Source organism: Macaca nemestrina, chromosome 9, assembly GCF_043159975.1.
Source record: "Macaca nemestrina isolate mMacNem1 chromosome 9, mMacNem.hap1, whole genome shotgun sequence".
NCBI lineage: Eukaryota > Metazoa > Chordata > Mammalia > Primates > Cercopithecidae > Macaca > Macaca nemestrina.
Window position 1 is genome coordinate 41,946,204 of NC_092133.1, and position 18,677 is coordinate 41,964,880.

General features: G+C 39.0%; 1 protein-coding gene across 6 annotated transcripts in view; it reads right to left on the reverse strand.

Moving 5' to 3' along the window:
* The window catches only part of LOC105480330 (B-TFIID TATA-box binding protein associated factor 1), a 113,057-nt gene that overhangs the window by 76,142 nt on the left and 18,238 nt on the right, over nucleotides 1-18,677 (reverse strand). For 2 of the 6 annotated variants that reach the window (XM_011739004.2, XM_011739021.3), the window contains exons 4-9: nucleotides 18,008-18,154; nucleotides 8,461-8,624; nucleotides 6,149-6,285; nucleotides 3,324-3,453; nucleotides 2,682-2,750; nucleotides 511-600 (exon numbers count right to left, since the gene is read on the reverse strand). In XM_011739004.2, coding sequence (XP_011737306.1) covers nucleotides 511-600; nucleotides 2,682-2,750; nucleotides 3,324-3,453; nucleotides 6,149-6,285; nucleotides 8,461-8,624; nucleotides 18,008-18,154 — 737 coding nt within the window. Of the gene's footprint in view, nucleotides 1-382; nucleotides 601-2,681; nucleotides 2,751-3,323; nucleotides 3,454-6,148; nucleotides 6,286-8,460; nucleotides 8,625-18,007; nucleotides 18,155-18,677 lie in introns of all 6 variants that reach the window. The other 4 variants (XM_011739045.3, XM_071069494.1, XM_011739011.3 and 1 more) reach the window with 4 other exon arrangements.

Here is an 18,677-nt window from a genome sequence, read left to right on the forward strand (position 1 = left end):
TCAACTAGCCTCTTATTCATCTTTTTTTTTTTTTTTTTTTTTTTTTTTTTGAGACGGAGTCTCGCTCTGTCGCCCAGGCTGGAGTACAGTGGCCGGATCTCAGCTCACTGCAAGCTCCACCTCCCAGGTTCACGCCATTCTCCTGCCTCAGCCTCCCGAGTAGCTGGGACTACAGGCGCCCGCCACCTCGCCCGGCTAATTTTTTTGTATTTTTTAGTAGAGACGGGGTTTCACTGTGCTAGCCAGGATGGTCTCGATCTCCTGACCTCGTGATCCACCCGTCTCGGCCTCCCAAAGTGCTGGGATTACAGGCGTGAGCCACCGCGCCCAGCCGCCTCTTATTCATCTTACTCTACTTTTCAATCCATTGTATGATATTTACCTTTTCATATCTCTTCCTCTTATTTACCTCTCATTCCTACTTCACGGCACATACTCGTTACTTCCCTACATTGGAAAAAGATGCCAACTATTAATACTTGGTGATAATTGTTGCGTTAATACACTTACCTCTTCTAAAGTGCTGTCACCCATTTTACCACCACTTTTCCCATGAGCTTTAAGAATTTCCCTAAGTCCAGTGCCTGCACCATGTCGAACCTGAAAGAATCAAGACGCAAATGTTAGAGGTTAAACGTTTAAGAAACGAAGTTTGATTTTTCTTCTACACGAAATAAGGATACTGGATTCTTAAGAAATTAGAATAAACTAACTGGAACTTTACAAGAATGTATTTTTCTTCAACTATCTAAGAAGAATTACACATATAAATTTCAGACTGCTTTTGGTTATATGGAATTTTTTTAAAAATCAAGCAAGAAAACAGCTATTCTAAAATCCTCGAGATATAAATTCACATTGTTTTCACTCCCTTACCCTCTACCTTCATTCAGCACTATCCACAGCAAGAGAGAGGAAACAAAGTATCATATATCTTTTTTTTTTTTTTTTTTTTTTTTTTGAGGTGGAGTCTCACTCTGTTGCCCAGGCTTGAGGGCAGTGATGCGATCTTGGCTCACTGCAACCTCCCCCTCCCGGGTTCAAGCGATTCTCCTGCCTCAAGCCACCCAACTAGCTGAGATTACAGGCACCCGCCACCACACCTGGCTAGTTTTTGTATTTTTAGTAGAGATGGGGTTTCTCCATGTTGGCCAGGCTGATCTCAAACTCCTGACCTCAAGCATCTTCCGCCTCAGCCTCCCAAAGTATTAGGATTACAGGTGTGAGCCACCACACCCAGCCCACGGTGTTCTTTATAATCCCAACACATGTATTTTCAAAATATGTGCATCAAAACTAAGCTCCAGGCTGGGCGCGGTGGCTCACACCTGTAATCTCAGCACTTTGGGAGGCCCAGGCCGGCAGATCACTTGAGCTCAGGAGTTCAAGCAAGACCAGCTTGGCCAACACGATGAAACCCCATTTCTAATAAAAATATTTTAAAAATTAGCCGGGTGTGGTGGTGCGCACCTGTAGTCCCCGCTATTCAGGAGGCTAAGCCAGGAGAATCACCTGAACATGGGTAGCAGAGGTTGCAGTGAGTCAAGATCATGCCACTGCACTCCAGCCTGGGAGACAGAGTGAGACTCCATCGTCAAAAAACCAAAAAGCAAAAAACCTAAGCTCCAAAGCTACCAGTGATAAGTGAGTGCCAAAAGAAGACGATACAAATAAAATGTCTTATGATTAATGCATAACATCCTGGGGATGAACCACCTTTCTTTGAGAAGGTGAGGCTACTTTCTGCAGTGTCATCTGGAAAGGAAAAGGACAAGCTATTGACACTGTACCCACTTCTTAAGACCCCATGAGTTATGACTTGAGTAACTTTAAATAGAATTACCCTAAGGAAACACAACTAAAAGGTATTCTAAAGAAATGTTTTTTAAATTACACAGAGGTCAACAGAGGGGAAAAACAATAGTTTGAAACTATCAATCCTCAACTTCAAGCAGAGGAACTTCACTCTTTCTTCTCTTCTACACATTGGGAACTGTTCAAGATGTTCTCTAAAGATTTCTGAGGCTAAAAAGCTGGCTTGGAAACTACTGCTCTTGATCAATCAAAATTGTCCACTTCCAAAGGAAAGGAAGTATTTTTTTACTGCCTGTGAGAGATATTCAAGCCTTTGGATTATAATGGAAAGAACAAAAAGAAACAAACAATTCACTAAAGAATATGACTGAAGGATATGAAAGGTGAAAATCAATCTATAGTTTTCTATTTAGGTTAATGGTACGACATGCCCTGAGTCCTGAGATGAACAGAGAACAGGAACTCTGACAAAGTATATTGCTCCTGGCCGGGCACGGTGGCTCAAGCCTGTAATCCCAGCACTTTGGGAGGCCGAGACGGGCGGATCACGAGGTCAGGAGTTCGAGACCATCCTGGCTAACACGGTGAAACCCCGTCTCTACTAAAAAATACAAAAAACTAGCCGGGCGAGGTGGTGGGCGCCTGTAGTCCCGGCTACTTGGGAGGCTGAGGCAGGAGAATGGCGTAAAAACCCGGGAGGCGGAGCTTGCAGTGAGCTGAGATCCGGCCACTGCACTCCACCCTGGGCGACATAGCGAGACTCTGTCTCAAAAAAAAAAAAAAAAAAAAGTATATTGCTCCTGACATTGTTCCCTTCATTAGCACAGAAAACAGAGCTGAGAGAAACTGTAATGAAGAAATCTTACCTCCCAGGAGGGATTAAAAAGGTCATTGCAAAGTTCTTCACAAAAGCTTTCCAAAGGCCATTCATTTGTCTGAATAAGAAAAACAGAATTACTACTAGTTCAAAAGGTCTATTTTATGCTAACAATTTAAGTAACTCAATAAATTTTATTTGTAGGTCTAGTAGTAGCAATCAAGCTTTTAAAAATTTAATTTTTTAACTAATTAAGATGTATTTTTACCAATAAAAATTCTCTCAATAGACAGATTATTCAATACTTTCTACGGAGATATTAGTTTGAAAAAGATTATAAGCAATCTTTCTTTTTTTTGTTTTTTTGGAGACAGAGTCTCGCCCTATCGGCCAGGCTGGAGTACAATGGCGCAGTCTCGACTCACTGCAACCTCTGCCTCCCGGGTTCAAGCGATTCTCAGCCTCCCAAGTAGCTGGGATTACAGGCGTGCACCACCACATCTGGCTAATTTTTTGTATCTTTAGTAGAGATGAGGTTTCACCATGTTGGCCAGGCTGGTCTTGAGCTCCTGACCTCGTGATACGCCCGACTTGGCCTCTTAAAGTCCTGGGATTACAGGTGTGAATCACTGCTGCTGGCCCAAAGATTACAAGCAATTTTAATGGATACTTTAGAGTCTTTCAAGAGTACCTCTTCAATTAAGGAAGAGCTGTCTGGAATATTATCAATCAAGACTTTGGAATCATTTGCAGATTGATTAATAACAACATTTGCTATTTTCCGTCTCTTTTCTTCTGGCTCCCCATCAGTGCTATCATTGCTAAAAAATAAAAGTCACCATTTAGAAAATGAATAAAGCATAATGTGAACCACAATGAATGAAATGAATAAAAGATAATGTGAATCACGACGAATTTAAGATAACTCATCATTTAAACAAATGTTTTACACCATATTCTGCTTATATGATTTACTTAAAATGCCATGTATCAAACGACTAACTGCTTAAAATTTTTTGAGCAAAATATATCCTAAGTACACTATAGGTTGGTGAATTCTTTTTTTCAAATTGGATCTTGAATTTAATAGGCCAGTTTTCCCTCCTCTCTACAATCAGCTCCTCATCTTTTTTATAACCTGCATATAACCTGCATCTGGTCCAGCATAACACTAATGTTTTTAGGCTTTTATATACTAGAGAAAACTAATATACTGAGCAATACAGTATAATCTTACCAGTTCTTGAAAAATATGGAGAGAGAAACAATTGACCAATGAAAAAAGAATATAGAAATTTGAGGAAATGTTGTATTGACTTAAAGACCCAAAATATTGAGGCTAGCCTAATATTGGAAAGGAGAGGACAAGTCAAACTACTTTTATTCAACATTTAGAAATGAAAAACTCAGCACATTTTAAAGCATACACAGCATTACTTTCTATAAATACCTCTCCCCTCTCTCCATCTTAATAGTGAAATTTATTTGGTCAACCATTTTTTCTATAAGGTGATAAAAGAAATCTGAGCCTCCCTTTCCTCATTTCCTATTACTCTTCCCTCAATTATATCCACATCTAGCCACATTAGTAGGTCACCTTAAGTCCCTGAACTTGTTAGGCATGTTTCCACTTGCAGACATTTGTCCTTGAAATTCCCTCTATTTGGAAAGCATAACATTTTCTTCAACTATTTAAAACTATTTGAAACTTTTCCTAGATATTCACAGGACTAGCACTCTCATTTCTTTCAGGTTGTTACTTAAAATTCACCTCTATGAAGCCCTCGCAAACCATCCTATCTAAAATTTCAAACTCTAAACTCTATACCCCAAAAATATTTCACATGTTCTTCCCTATTTTATCTTCTTTTCCTTAACCCTTATCATTAACATGATCTGTATTTTATATATATACACATACAGACACACACACTCTATTTTACTTATTTATTTTCCATCTTTCTTTCCCTCCAGACTATAACCTCCAAAGGCAGGAATTCTTATCTATTTTATTTACTCATGTCCTCAGGGCCTAGAACAATACCTGGCAAATAGAAGGTATTTAATAAATGTTTGTGAAATGAATGACTTATGAACTCTGAAAAATAAAGTCTAATATTTCCAACATTAAAATCTTTGGCTAAAACTGCTTATATGAATAAAAACCAGTAGAAAAACTTAATAGGTTACTATATGATCTTAATGAGCTGCTAACTTTCTTAACATCTTGTCATTAACAAGCTGAATAAAAAGTCTGCAGTTAAAGATTCAGCCTCAAGTATAAATTTCTACCAAGTATATGTTTACTATTTATCCCCCTTTTTGTCTAGCTTTTAAACACTAAACACTTTTTAGCTTTATGTGAACACATATAACAAAAAGTTCTGTCATCTGCAAATCCTATTTTCCGAGGCTTTTTATTAATTCAGCATTTATGCAAACATTTCCTGAGCACCACTAAAGATTCGTATTTAACAGATCTGAGTGGGATCCAAGAATATATATTTTTGGCCAGGTGTGATGGCTCAAAGCCTATAATCTCAACACTTTGGAAGGCCAAGGAAGGAGGACCACTTGAGCCAAGGAGTTAGAGACCAGCCTAGGCAACACAGGGAGACCCTATGTCTACAAAAAAATTAAAAATTAGTCACGCATAGTGGTGCACACCTGTAGTCCCAGTTACTTGGGAGGCTGAGGCAGGAGGACTGCTTGAGCCTGAGCCTGGGAGTTTGAGGCTGCAGTGCATTACGATCATGCCACTGCACTCCAGCCTGGGCGACAGAGTGAGACTGTACCTCAAAAAACAAAAACTAAAACCAAAAAAAAAAAAAAAAAACAGCATTTTTTTTTACAAGCTCCTCAAAGAGCACCTGAAGGAAATAGTTTTGAACCACTCTTTGAGAAATGCTGCTCCAAGCCATGCAAAGATGATCACTTTTAGCAACTCATGAAGAAACAGAGGACAGTGACTTTACCCACAGAGTTCTTTTCTTCAACAGGACTACATAAACTAACCTAGATTATCATTGGCTATTTAGCATAGCCCCAGCTTAAGGAACAGGTGAGGTAATATCGTGACAATACCTCCCACTTTACTAAGGGAGTATTCTTAACTTGTGGTCCTTAGACACCTCTCTGACTTCATTCTCTATCACTCTCCTGCGTGCACTCATCCCAGTACAGAAAGCCATACTGCCCTTCTATTTGTTCCTTGAATATTCCATTTAAGGCATTTAAACTTGTTTTTTCTGCCTGGAATGCTCTTCCCTTTGGAGATCCTCAGCCCTCATTCAAAACTGGTAATTAGTAGGAAAAAAGTCTGTACATGTGGATTTTTCTGGGGAAGTGGTCTCAGTTCCCAGTAACAATAAATACTCTCTGACAATTGAGTAAGAGAATCCAAACAGTACTCCTCAGCTAAATATGTCAGCAGAATGTTTCTATAAATCAAGCAGACACAGATTAAAACCACACAGCCCTCTTGTTTTAAGTGAATAAGCAAAAAAAGATTACTACCTCTTCTCATTAGTTTCCACTGCATCCCTGGATCTCTGTTTTGCAAATAACTTGGCCATTCTTTTAGCTTTGTTCCTTTGTCTATTGCTCATTCCTGCTCGAAACTCTGAGTCAATCAATTCAGCTGCCTGAAGAGTCTAAAAGAATAAAAGAATGCTGAGTTGGAACTTTTGAACTTAAATACCTATAGTCTCAGCCTCAGAAGAAGACTAAGTCTATAAATTTCAGTGTATATACATCGATCACATTCTTTTTTGACAGACTCACACTCTTCTGTTGTATGTACCATAATTTCAGTCTTTTCCTCCCTCTTCTCTATTATTCCAACTCCCAACAGATACACATAATGCTTCTTAATTTTTTTATGCTACATTATGAGGTACAAATGTATGATCCTAACCCACAGAGAAGGCTTTGAAGAGGTAAGACTTCAAAATAAAAATAATATCACCAAAAAGTTATGAGAATAAATGTCAACAAAAGAAACTGATCATCACCATCTGCTGAAATAAATAAATAAGTAAATTATAGCCTTAAGTGATTGGTCCAGCATGCTATTGTTCAGCTTAGCTCATATGCCCCTTTCCTCTTAACTACTTACCGCCTACTCTTTTTGCTCTTTTCCATTCACAGAAGACACTATAAAGTCTGTGTGTTAGATTTTTAAGCTCAAGCCTAAAAATCCCTTCTGTGCCTACCCATAAGATTCAACTGAAATTTATACTTCCGCAACCAGTTAAGGTCACTGGTGTGGATGTTCTGCTGCAGTCTTGATAAAGAACTATGGGCACATATACAAGCAATGCAGCTGTAATGACTTATGGCAACGATGAACCTTAAGCAACTTCCCCCAAAGGTCCATGATACATAAACCTGGATTTTGCAAATCCCAAATTGGTGTTGCCTATCCCACACCCAATTAATCTGATGTGAATAGCCCACTTTCTAATACACCTGCTCATTCATTTTATTACACCATGTTCAATTACTCATACTGTGATCACGTTATTGCATTTTTATTCTCCATTATTTTATTCTATTTTCCTCTTTATCTTCTAGTTACATCTTACACTTTCCTTTCTACCCCATTTCCTTCTGTTCCTTTCAGGGTGTTGCTGTATTTCGGCCTCTTCATACTCTCTCTTTTTTCTCTCCTAGTATCTGCCCTTTTCCCCCTTGTCTGCGAAAGTTATTCATCATCACACACCGCCCCAACCCTAAAAAATACACTTTACAAATTCTAATGGTTTAAGTTGCCATTCGTATAAAGGCAAATAGAACCAATCTCCACTGAAGCAAAGGAAATGAACAAGGGAATGACAAGATAGGAGATTCATAACTGCAAAGCAGGAATTTTTAATGCAGCCCGTGGACCCCTAAAAGAACACTGGGGGTCAGGTAAAAGAGTACAGAACCCCTTGCGATGTAATATCGCATTGTATGTGCATTTTTCTGAAGAGAGAACCACAGCTTTTACTAGCGCTACAAGAGTCTGTGGCATAAAAAAAGTTAAGCAGCACAAATGTATCCACTGGGAACTGGAACAGAGGAGGAGGAAGAAATCAGTGAAATTATGGTACGGACACAAAACAAAACAGCACCATGAAGCTGTCCAAGAAGAATGCGGTCAATCTGAATACACTGATACCTTAAGCTGTATGAAGTGAGAAAAGGCAAACATGGCTTAAAAGTAATACATACACACACACACACACACACACACACACACACACACACACACACACATACACACACATGCACTTGTACATAGAAGTTTCAGAAATGATGCACGAGTAACTTGAAAATGGTTGTCTACGGGACATGGAAATGTTTGTGTCCTGTTGGCAAAAAACTTCCTTTTACTTCATATTATATACCCTTTTTTGGTTGTTTGCAAGTCTTGTCATATTTCTCACTTAAAAAGAATAAATCATAACACTAAACACTTCTACTATCATATCTGACTATAACAGCCCTTACTATCTCTCTCTCCCCCAAAAAATTACTTTTCCCTCCATCAAAGAACATACCAAAAAAAGAGCAATTGGAGCAATTAGAATCTTTCAATACCAGTAGTTCCTAAAAGGTCTAATACAACTTAACAGTCCAGTGTCTGGGAGGTAAGTTGAGCTTCTGACTCTATAGAATCTGTCATCAGAAATCCAGTTTAAAAAGATGCTAAATCATGGTGGCACTAAGCAGCAATGAACAGAGCTAAGTATAACATTTTCTTAAACTATAATTACATGAGCAAAATGAAGCAAACCCTTTGTATTATTACTTGCAATCAAATAACCAAACGTTTTACCTACAGGTTGTTTGTTTACAAAGGCTGCTGAAGTTGGGGTATAATCCAAATCCTCATCATTGAAAAGTTCTTCAGTACTCATTCCAATTGCTTCTCCCATATTAAGGCCAAGTTTCTTCTGTAATAATTTTCGTTGGCGTGCTATCCTCTCTTTAGGATCCACTTCACCTTTCAACAGAAAAGAAACACGTTTTCTCCAAATCAGTTAAGAAATTTTCTAATATGTGCACATTGAACTCCATCAAAATAAACACACTATTAAAACATCCCTTCTGCCAATAAAACCAACCATATTCATTCACGATCATCTCTGAACATCTCATAAACTCTGTTACCTAATCACATTGGAAAATAGTGTTCTAGTTAACAAAACATTCTGGGAGTTCTCACTGAGATTCCCCCATTCCCCAACTGTCAATTAGCAAATATATATAAAATAGTAAGATTCATTCCTGGGCCAGGTGCAGTGGCTCACACCTGTAATCCCAGCACTTTGGGTGGCCAAGGTGGGAGGATCACTTGAGCCCAGGAGTTTGAGACCAGTCTGGACAATGTAGGGAGGCCCCATCTCTATAAAAAATAATTAGCAGGGCATGATGGTGCACGCCTGTAGTCCCAGCTACTCCAGGGACTGAAGCGGGAGGCTTGCTCAGCCCAGAAGGTCAAAGCTGCAGTGAGCTGTGATCAAAACACTGCAGTCCAGCCTGGGAAACACAGTGAGACCATGTCTCAAAAAAAAAAAAAAAAAAAAAAAAAATCATCTCTATGGAAACAAATCAATTTTATTTTATAGCTACACCTGTACCTCCTATGGAAGCTCTCACTGGGCAAAACAAACAAACAAACAAAAAACAAACCAATATCTAGATTTTGTTCAATGGTAAAAGGGCTCAACAAACAAATGCTTACTCCAAGTGTAGCCTTTATGTATTCTGAGCTGATACAGCCCTAATATCCCAAATAATAATGATAAGGGAATAAAAGTAGACAGGTTTTTAAGTGTCTCAAGTAAAACCCTCAATCCTTCGGTGCAAAACAGACAAAACAGGACATACCAAAGGACATTTAAAAATAAAAATTTCCCCTTAAAACAGCTAAGCTGTAAAAGAGAGTTATACCTTATTGAAAAAAATTTGATATTTTAAAAACAATAACAATCTGCTTCTAATAATGGCTGAGTTAGTTCCTATTGGACTAACCCTCTGCACCTAACAAACTCTGGCCAAAACAGAAAAAACAAACTACCTAAAGGCACTAAGAAAAAAAAAAAAAGCATTTACTTAGGGGAACTGTCAGTACTTAAAAAGATGGGAATAGCACTAACAGCTAAAAGCTACAAAAGCTAAAAGCTACAAAAAAAAAGTTTTCCCTTTTTGTAACATTTAGCCTGAAGATAGAGGCAGTCCACGAAATGTGTGGCAGCTAAAATTTGAATTGAAAACCTAGTCTTCTTTTTTTTCCCCCAACTAAGGACAAGGTCTCTCACTCTGATACCCAGGCAGTAGGTACAATCATAGCTCACTGCAGCCTCAAACTCCTGGACTTAAGAAGTCCTCCTGCCTCAGCCTTCTGAGTAGCTAGTACTATATGCATGTGTCACCATTCCTGGCTAATTTTTTTTTTTTAATTTTTAATTTTAGAGATGGGGTTTACTATGTTTGCCCAGGCTGGTTTTGAACTCCTGGCCTCAAGCAGTCCTCCTGCCTTGGCCTACCAAAGTGCTGGGATTACAAGCGTGAGCCACTGCACCTGGCCAAAACCCACAGTCTTTCTGGCTTGGCTTGAAGCATGAGAAGAGAGTTAGGGGCCATTGCAATCCCAGGAAGTTAGAAAGGGAAAACCCTCAAAAAGAGAGAACCAGAGAGACGAAGGCCAAAATTATCTGTAAACTCAGCCCAAATCTCTGGCTGACCCCTGAACTATGCATGCACAGAGCAAACTCCAAACAATGCAGCTAAAGCTAAGATCTAAAAAGCTAAAATTGACATTTGAGCTATTGCCCACGGCAAAGAAGAATGAGTTTGAAATTTTGAGTTCCATCAAATTAAATGTCTGCTAAAATAAGCAAGCAAAAACAAGCAAAACAATCTTTGGAAGAACGTAACAGAATCTAGTCCACACCACGTAACGTTCCTAATGTGCAGAATAACTGACAAAATTAAACAAAAGCAAAGAAAAGAAAATGTAATCCATTTTCAAAAGAAAGACAATAGGGACCAACTCTGAGATGTCTCAGATGTTAGAATTAAAAGGTTTTAGGATTTCTGTTGTTTTTTGAGACACGGTCTTGCTCTGCTGCTCAGGCTGGAGTGCAGTAGCATGATCACAGCTCACTGGAGCCTTATCCTCCCAGACTCAGGCAATTCTCCCACCTCAGCCTCCTGAGTAGCTGGGAACACAGGCATGCACCACTACACCAGCTAATTTTTTATTTTTTGTGGAGGTGGGGTTTCTCTAGATTGCCCAGGCTGGTCTCAAACTCCTGGGCTCAAGACATCCTTTCACTTCGGCCTCCCAAAGTCCTGGGATTACAGGCCTGAGTTACTGCACCTGGCCGGAATGCAAGATTTGTAAGAAACTAACATAAGAATGCTCAATGTAAAAGAAGATACTGTCACGATGAATAAAAGACAGAGGATACCTTGGTAGAAAATGAGAAACTATAAAAAAGAACCAGGCTGGGTACAGTGGCTCACATCTGTAATCCCAACAGTCGGGGAGGCCAAGGCAGGAGGATCGCTTTGGCCTAGGAGTTCAAGACCAGCCTGGGCAACATGGCAAAATCCCATCTATACAAAAAATTTAAAAAATATATAGAATTGTACACTTTAAAAGGGTGAATTAAATAATGTGCAAAATATGCCAACACAACTTTTTTTTTTTTTTTTTAAATAAAAAAGAAGGTCTGGGGCAGGCATAGTGGCTCACACCTATAATCTCAGCACTTTGGGAGGCTGAGGTGGGAGAATCGCTTGAGGCCAGGAATTTGGGACCAGCCTGGGTAACACAGCAAGACCCTTATCTCTACAGAAAAAAAAATAAAAAATTAGCCAGGCTTGGTGGCACATGCCTGTGGTCCTAGCAAGATGGGAGGACTGCTTAAGCCCAGGAGTTCAAGGGTGCAGTGAGCTATGATCATATCACTGAACTCCAGCCTGGGCAACAGAGTTAGATCCTGTCTCTAAATAAATAAATAAATAGTTCTAAAACTAAAAAATACAGTATCTGAAAAAAAAAATTCTTTTAAACCACTGGATAGACTTAACAGCTTAATGGAAGATAACAGGACAAAATGCAAGCGAACTTAAAGCAATGCTGTTCTCACTCACAGGTGGGAACTGAACAATGAGAACACTTGGACACAGGGCGAGGAACATCATACACTGGGGCTTGTCGTGGGGTGGGAGTATGGGGGAGGGATAGCATTAGGAGATATACCTAATATAAATGACGAGTTAATGGGTGCAGCAAACCAACACGGCACATGTATACATATGTGACAAACCTACACGTTGTGCACATGTACCCTAGAACTTAAAGTATAATAATAAAAAAAAGATAAAGCAATACAAAGTACCCAATCTAAAGAACAAAGAGAAAAAAAGATACAAGGAAAAAAAAGCCCAAATATGAAATCAAGAGAACAATTCTATTTACGAAAACAACTTGTATTCTGTAAAGTATAAAATGAAAAAAAATTTAAAACCAAATGAAAATGTTCATGCATCATAAGAGTAAATATTGTTAAAACACTAATATTTCCCAAATGTATATACAAATTCAACACAATAGCTATCAAAATCCCACCTGGCTTTTTTTTTTTTTTTTTTTTTTGCAAACATTGACAGACTGGTCCTAAAATTCATATGGAAATGCAAGAGACTCAGAATAACCAAAACAATCTTGAAACACAGGAACAAAGTTGGAGGCTCATATATCCTGATTTCAAAACTTACTACAATGCAACAATAATTAAGACAATGTGGTATTCGCATAAGAATAGACATTAATGGAATAGAATTAAGAGTCCTGAAATAAACCTATGTGTCAATAGTCAACTGATTTTTGACAAGGGTTCCAGAGCAATTCAATGGGAAACAGAACAGTATTTTCTACAAATAGTGTTGAGACAACAGGATAGCCACATGTAAAAGAATGAAGCTGGACCCTTAACCTCAAAACATAAACAAAAAAACCTCAAAATTAATAAAAGAACTAAAAACTAAAACTATAAAACTCTCAGAAGAAAAGAGAGGTTGGCCGGGCACGGTGGCTCAAGCCTGTAATCCTAGCACTTTGGGAGGCCGAGACGGGCGGATCACGAGGTCAGGAGATCGAGAACATCCTGGCTAACATGGCGAAACCCCATCTCTACTAAAAAATACAAAAAACTAGCTGGGCGAGGTGGCCGGCGCCTGTAGTCCCAGCTACTCGGGAGGCTGAGGCAGGAGAATGGCGTAAACCCGGGAGATGGAGCTTGCAGTGAGCCGAGATCCAGCCACTGCACTCCAGCCTGGGCAACAGAGCGAGACTCTGTCTCAAAAAAAAAAAAAGAAAAGAAAAGAGAGGTAAATGAGCTTGAATTTGGCAAGTTTCTTATATATAATACCAAAAACTTGAGAAACAAAAAAAATACAAAAAAAATGGACTTCATAAAAATTAAAAACTTTTATATTTCAAAGGATACCACAGAGGAAATGAAAAGATAACCAATAGAGCAGTAGAAAATATGTGTACATTAGACTGGGCGTGAAGGCTCACGCCTATAATCCCAGCACTTTGGGAAGCCAAGGCTGGTGGATTACCTGAGGTCAGGAATTAGAGACCAGCCTGGCCAACACTGTGAAATCCCATCTCTACTAATAATAAATATATTAGCTGGGTGTGGGGGCAGGCGCCAGTAATCCCAGCTACTCTGGGAAGGAGCCGAGGCAGGAGAATCATTTGAACTCAGGAGGTGGAGGTTGCAGTGAGCAGAGATCGCACCACCGCACTCCACCTGGGTGATGGAGTGAGACTCCATCTCAAAAAAAAAAAAAAAAGAAAGAAAGAAAGAAAAAGAAAACGTGTAAATAACGTATCTGTTAAGAAGCTTGTATTAAGAACATATACTCTTACAACTCATAATAAAAGGGCAAACAACCCAACGAAAAACGTGCAAGTTATAAGAATTGACATTTCTCTAAAGAAGGTATACGAATGGTCAATACACGAAATGAAGTTTAATGTTACTGGACAACAGGGAAATGCAAATCAAAATCACAATGAGATATCACTTCACACCATTAGTATGGCTATAATCAAAATGTCCGATAATAACAAGTGTCAGGAAAAGATGTTGAGAAATCGAATGTAAAATAGCAGAGCCACTTTGGAAAACTCTGGCAGTTTCTCAAATGGTAAAATACAGTTACCATATGAGCCAGTAATTCCACTCCTAGGTATCTACCTGAGGGAAATTAAAGCATATGTCCACACAGAAAGCTGTACATGAATTTTTATAGCAGTATTTTTCTTTCTTTTTTTAGATGGAGTTTCACTCTTGTTGCCCAGGCTGAAGTGCAATGGCATGATCTCAGGTCACAGCAACCTCTGCCTCCCCGGTTCAAGTGATTCTCCTGCCTCAGCCTCCCAAGTAGCTGGGATTACAGGCATGCGTCACCATGCCCTGCTAATTTTTGTATTTTTAGTAGAAATGGGGTTTCTCCATGTTGGTCAGTCTGGTCTCGAACTCCTGACCTCAGGTGATCGCCCGCCTCAGCCTCCCAGCAGTATTTTTCAAAACAGATAAAAGGTAGAAACAACCCAAATGTCCATCAACTAATGAAAAGCTTTACAAACTGTGGTATTCATACAATGGAATATTATTTGGCCATAAAATGAAATACTACCACATCATATCCATTAGGATGGCAACTATCAAAAAACAGAAAATAACAAGAGTTGGCAAGGATGTGGAGAAACTGGAACCCTTGTGTACTATTGGTAGAAATGTAAAATGATGTAGCTGTTAGGGAAAACTGAATGGCAGCTCCTCAAAAAATTAAAAATAGAATGACCATCTGATCCAGCAATTTACTTCTGGGTATATACCCCAAAGAACTGAAAGCAGTAACTCAAACAGATATTTGTACATCCATGTTCACAGTAGCATTATTCACAATAGTCAAAATGTGGAATAAGCCTGCGTCCACTGGTGAATGAAAGGATAAACAAAATCTATATACATACAATGGACTATTATTCAGCCTTAAACAAAAGGAAATTCTGTCCTATACTACAACACAGATGAACCTTGAGGACATCATGTTAAGTGAAATAAGCCCATCACAAGAAGACAAACACTGTATGATTCACTTACGTGAGGAATCTAGAGTAGTCAAATTCATGGGGATAGAAAGAATAATGGCTGCCAGGGGCTGGGGAAAGGGGGAAATGGGGATTTGACGTTTAATAGGTATAGTTTCAGTTTTGCATGATGAAGACTTCTGAAGACTGGCTGCACAACAATGTGACTATACTTAACATTACTAAACTTAAAAATGGTTAAGGATGGTAAATTTTTTATTATATATATTTTACCACAATTTTAAAAACCTAATATATCCCTTAAGAGTAATAACATTTAGAAAAGAAAAAAAAGTACTGATATACTCTATCACATAGATGAACCTTGAAAATATTCTCTTAGGTAAAAAAAGCCACTCACAAAAGACCACATATTGTATGATTCCATTTACCAGCCACATGCCATTTAATGATGAGTACATTCCAAGAAACGTGTCATTCAGAGATTTTGTGGTTGTCAACATCACAGTGTACTTACACAAACCTAGAACGTAGAGCCTACTACACAGATACGCTGTATGGTATAGCCTGTTGCTGCTAGGCTACAAACCTGTATAGCATGTTACTAAATACTATAGGCAACTGTAACACAATGGTAAGTATTCACATATCTAAACATAGAAATGTACAGTAAAAATGCAGTAATATACTTTTATGGGACCACCACTGTATATACAGTCTTAGTCTGTTGCTGACTTAAATGCTGTTATGTGGTATGTGACCAAATATAAAATGTTGAGAATAAGCAAATCTAAAGAGACCAAAAGTAGACTTGGGGTTGCTAAGAAGAGGAGGGAAGGAAGTAGGAGGATAAAAGGGTGATAGCTTAGGATATGGGGTTTCTTCTTAAAGTGACGAAAATGTTCTAAAATTGACTGTGGTGATGGCTACACATACCTGTGAGTATACTAAAAACCACTGAATTGTACACTTTAAATGACGAATTATATAATGTATAAATTATATCTCAATAAAGTTGCTTGAAATTTTTTTTTTTTTTTTGAGATGGAGTCTCGCTCTGTCGCCCAGGCTGGAGGGCAGTGACCGGATCTCAGCTCACTGCAAGCTCCACCTCCCGGGTTTAAGCGCCTGCCACCTCGCCCGGCTAGTTTTTTGTATTTTTTAGTGGAGACAGGGTTTCACTGGGTTAGGCAGGATGGTCTCGATCTCCTGACCTTGTGATCCGCCCGTCTCGGCCTCCCAAAGTGCTGGGATTACAGGCTTGAGCCACCGCGCCCGGCCGAAAATTTTTTTAAAGACTGCTCTACCAAGTAGGGAAAAACATTAGGCATCCAAAAGACTGCTTGATCACAACCCCAATACACTTACACAGAGCCAAAAATTGGTCCTCTCATTCCAGAGGAAGTCCTATTGGGGGAAATAAGCTACAAAGGAAACCCAGACCAGTATGTATACTAATCATATATGGTGTCACTAATACATAGGAGGGGACAAACACAGATCAACATTTAAAGAAAACCTAACTACAGGGTTTTAAACAAGCACTGTTCAGCAAGCTCTGACTTATTAGCACGAGAAAACTGAGTTCCCAAGAAACTGCAGTTCCCAATCCTGGTTACATATCAGAATCACCTATAGGACTTTTCTCTTTTTTTGAGATGGAGTTTCACTCTTGTCACCCAGGCTGGAGTGCAATGGCATGATCTCACTCACTGCAACCTTCGCCTCCCAGGTTCAAGCCATTCTCCTGTCTCAGCCTCCAGAGTAGCTGGGATTACAGGCACCCGCCTCCACACCCAGCTAATTTTCATATTTTTAGTACAGACAGGGTTTCACCATGTTGGCCAGGCTGGTCTCGAACTCCCGATTTCAGGGGATCCACCTGCCTCGTCCTCCCAAAGTGCTGGGATTACAGGTGTGAGCCACCATGCTGAGCCGGGCTTTTCTTTTAAATACAATTACCTACACTTCTTTATAGATCTATGAAATCAGAATACGGCAAAACCAAAACATATACAATTTTTATCTCTGATAATGTCCATGAGTACACTAGTAAAGTCAGTGAACTTACTGTTTAGTGATATAAATGAAAAGTTTTTGAAGACTTTTACCTCCATTATTAGAAAAACTGCTTTTCCAAAACTTAAGCAAATTATCCTCTTAATTCTCTGCAAAAATAACTAGATCTTTTAATAGAAACCATACTAAACAAGATGAAATGAGAATTTGACAATTTTTTATGATAAAAAAAGTGAATATATTAATAAGGTTCTAAATGACGGTTAATTAGCAACAGAACAGAGTTTTATTGTTTTGTTTTTTAGTCAAAAAGGCAACTTATTTACTTGCAAAAATCCACTTAAAACATCAAGGTTTTTTCCCCACTCCAGGCCATTATCTTGAATGGCTAACACATTTATTTTATATTCAGATAGATTCTGTAAGTTTAAAAATATTAGGACAATACCCGTCCAAGTCTTTTTTTCTTCTTTTTTTGAGACAGAGTCAACCTCTGTTGCCCAGGCTGGAGAGCAGTGGCGTGATGTCGGCTCACTGCAACTTCTGCCTCCTAAGTTCAAGCAATTCTCCAGCCTCAGCCTCGCGGGTAGCTGGGATTACAGGCACTTGACACCACGCCTGGCTAATTTTTGTATTTTTAGTAGAGCCGGTGTTCCGCCATGTTGGCCAGGCTGCTCTCGAACTCCTGACCTCAGGTGATCCGCCCACCTCGGCCTCCCAAAGTGCTGGGATTACAGGCATGAATATCTATCCAAGTCTTATTTTTCACTCTTAGTTTTTGCTTTGGACACCAGCATGAGTAAACTCAATTAATACCAGAAATATGTGATAAAAACAAAACAATCAATCTCTCAAATTTCCAGAATTGGGAAAGCATTACCACAATCTGTACTAATCCTGATTTTATAATATATTAAACTGGGGCTCTTGGGTAACACTTTATAATTTCTATATTACCTAATACAATTGTTGCTGAAATATTAATATGTATCAACCAATGATGCACATATTCACTTAAAGGAGGAAAAATACTCATACTGTAGCTTTAAACCAAATACAGCTGGGTTACCTTCAAATTCATAGCATCCCCTCCACCTGCAAACTTCAGTTAATTTACATTTCATGACATGTTAGTTTGTGTGTAACTAATGAACAGCATATGAAGTGACAAATTCATTTGAAAAAACAAATTTTAGACTTTCTTCTACAGAACCACTACAGACCTGATTTTTCATCTTGGACTTCAAATTCGGCACCAGCAGATCCCAGGAGAGATGCACCATGTTGTAACAATCTACATATATCAAATCTGTCAAAATTCAATCGCTCTGTAGTAGGTGAATCTTCCATAGAACTTTCGGAAGTAGGTTCTACATGAGGTTTAAAAATATTAATTTGACCATATAGCCAAAGTGTGGAATGAAAGAAAACAGCATATCATTACTTGGGTTGCATCAGTTATACACACACACACACACACACACACACACACACACACACACAGTTGCATCAGTTATACACACACACACAACACACACACACACACGCTTTTGTTTTTTTTAAGAAGCAAGGTCTTGCTCTGTTGCCCAGGCCGGAATGTAGTGGCACAATCACAGCTCACTATATCCTCAAACTCCTGGGATCAAGGAATCCTTCTGTCTCAGCCTCCAGAGTAGCTGGGACTCCAGGTGCACACAGCTATGCCTAGCTAAGTGATTTTTATTTTTGTAGAGACAAGGGTCTCACCATCTTGCCCCAGGCTGGTCTCAAACTCTGGGGCTCAAGCAATCCTCCTGCCTCAACTTCCCAAAGTGCTGGAATTTACAGGCGTGAGCCATTGTACCCAGACAGTAATATTTTGAGAAAAGTAAAAGTGGAGGAAGTAGAAAAGCT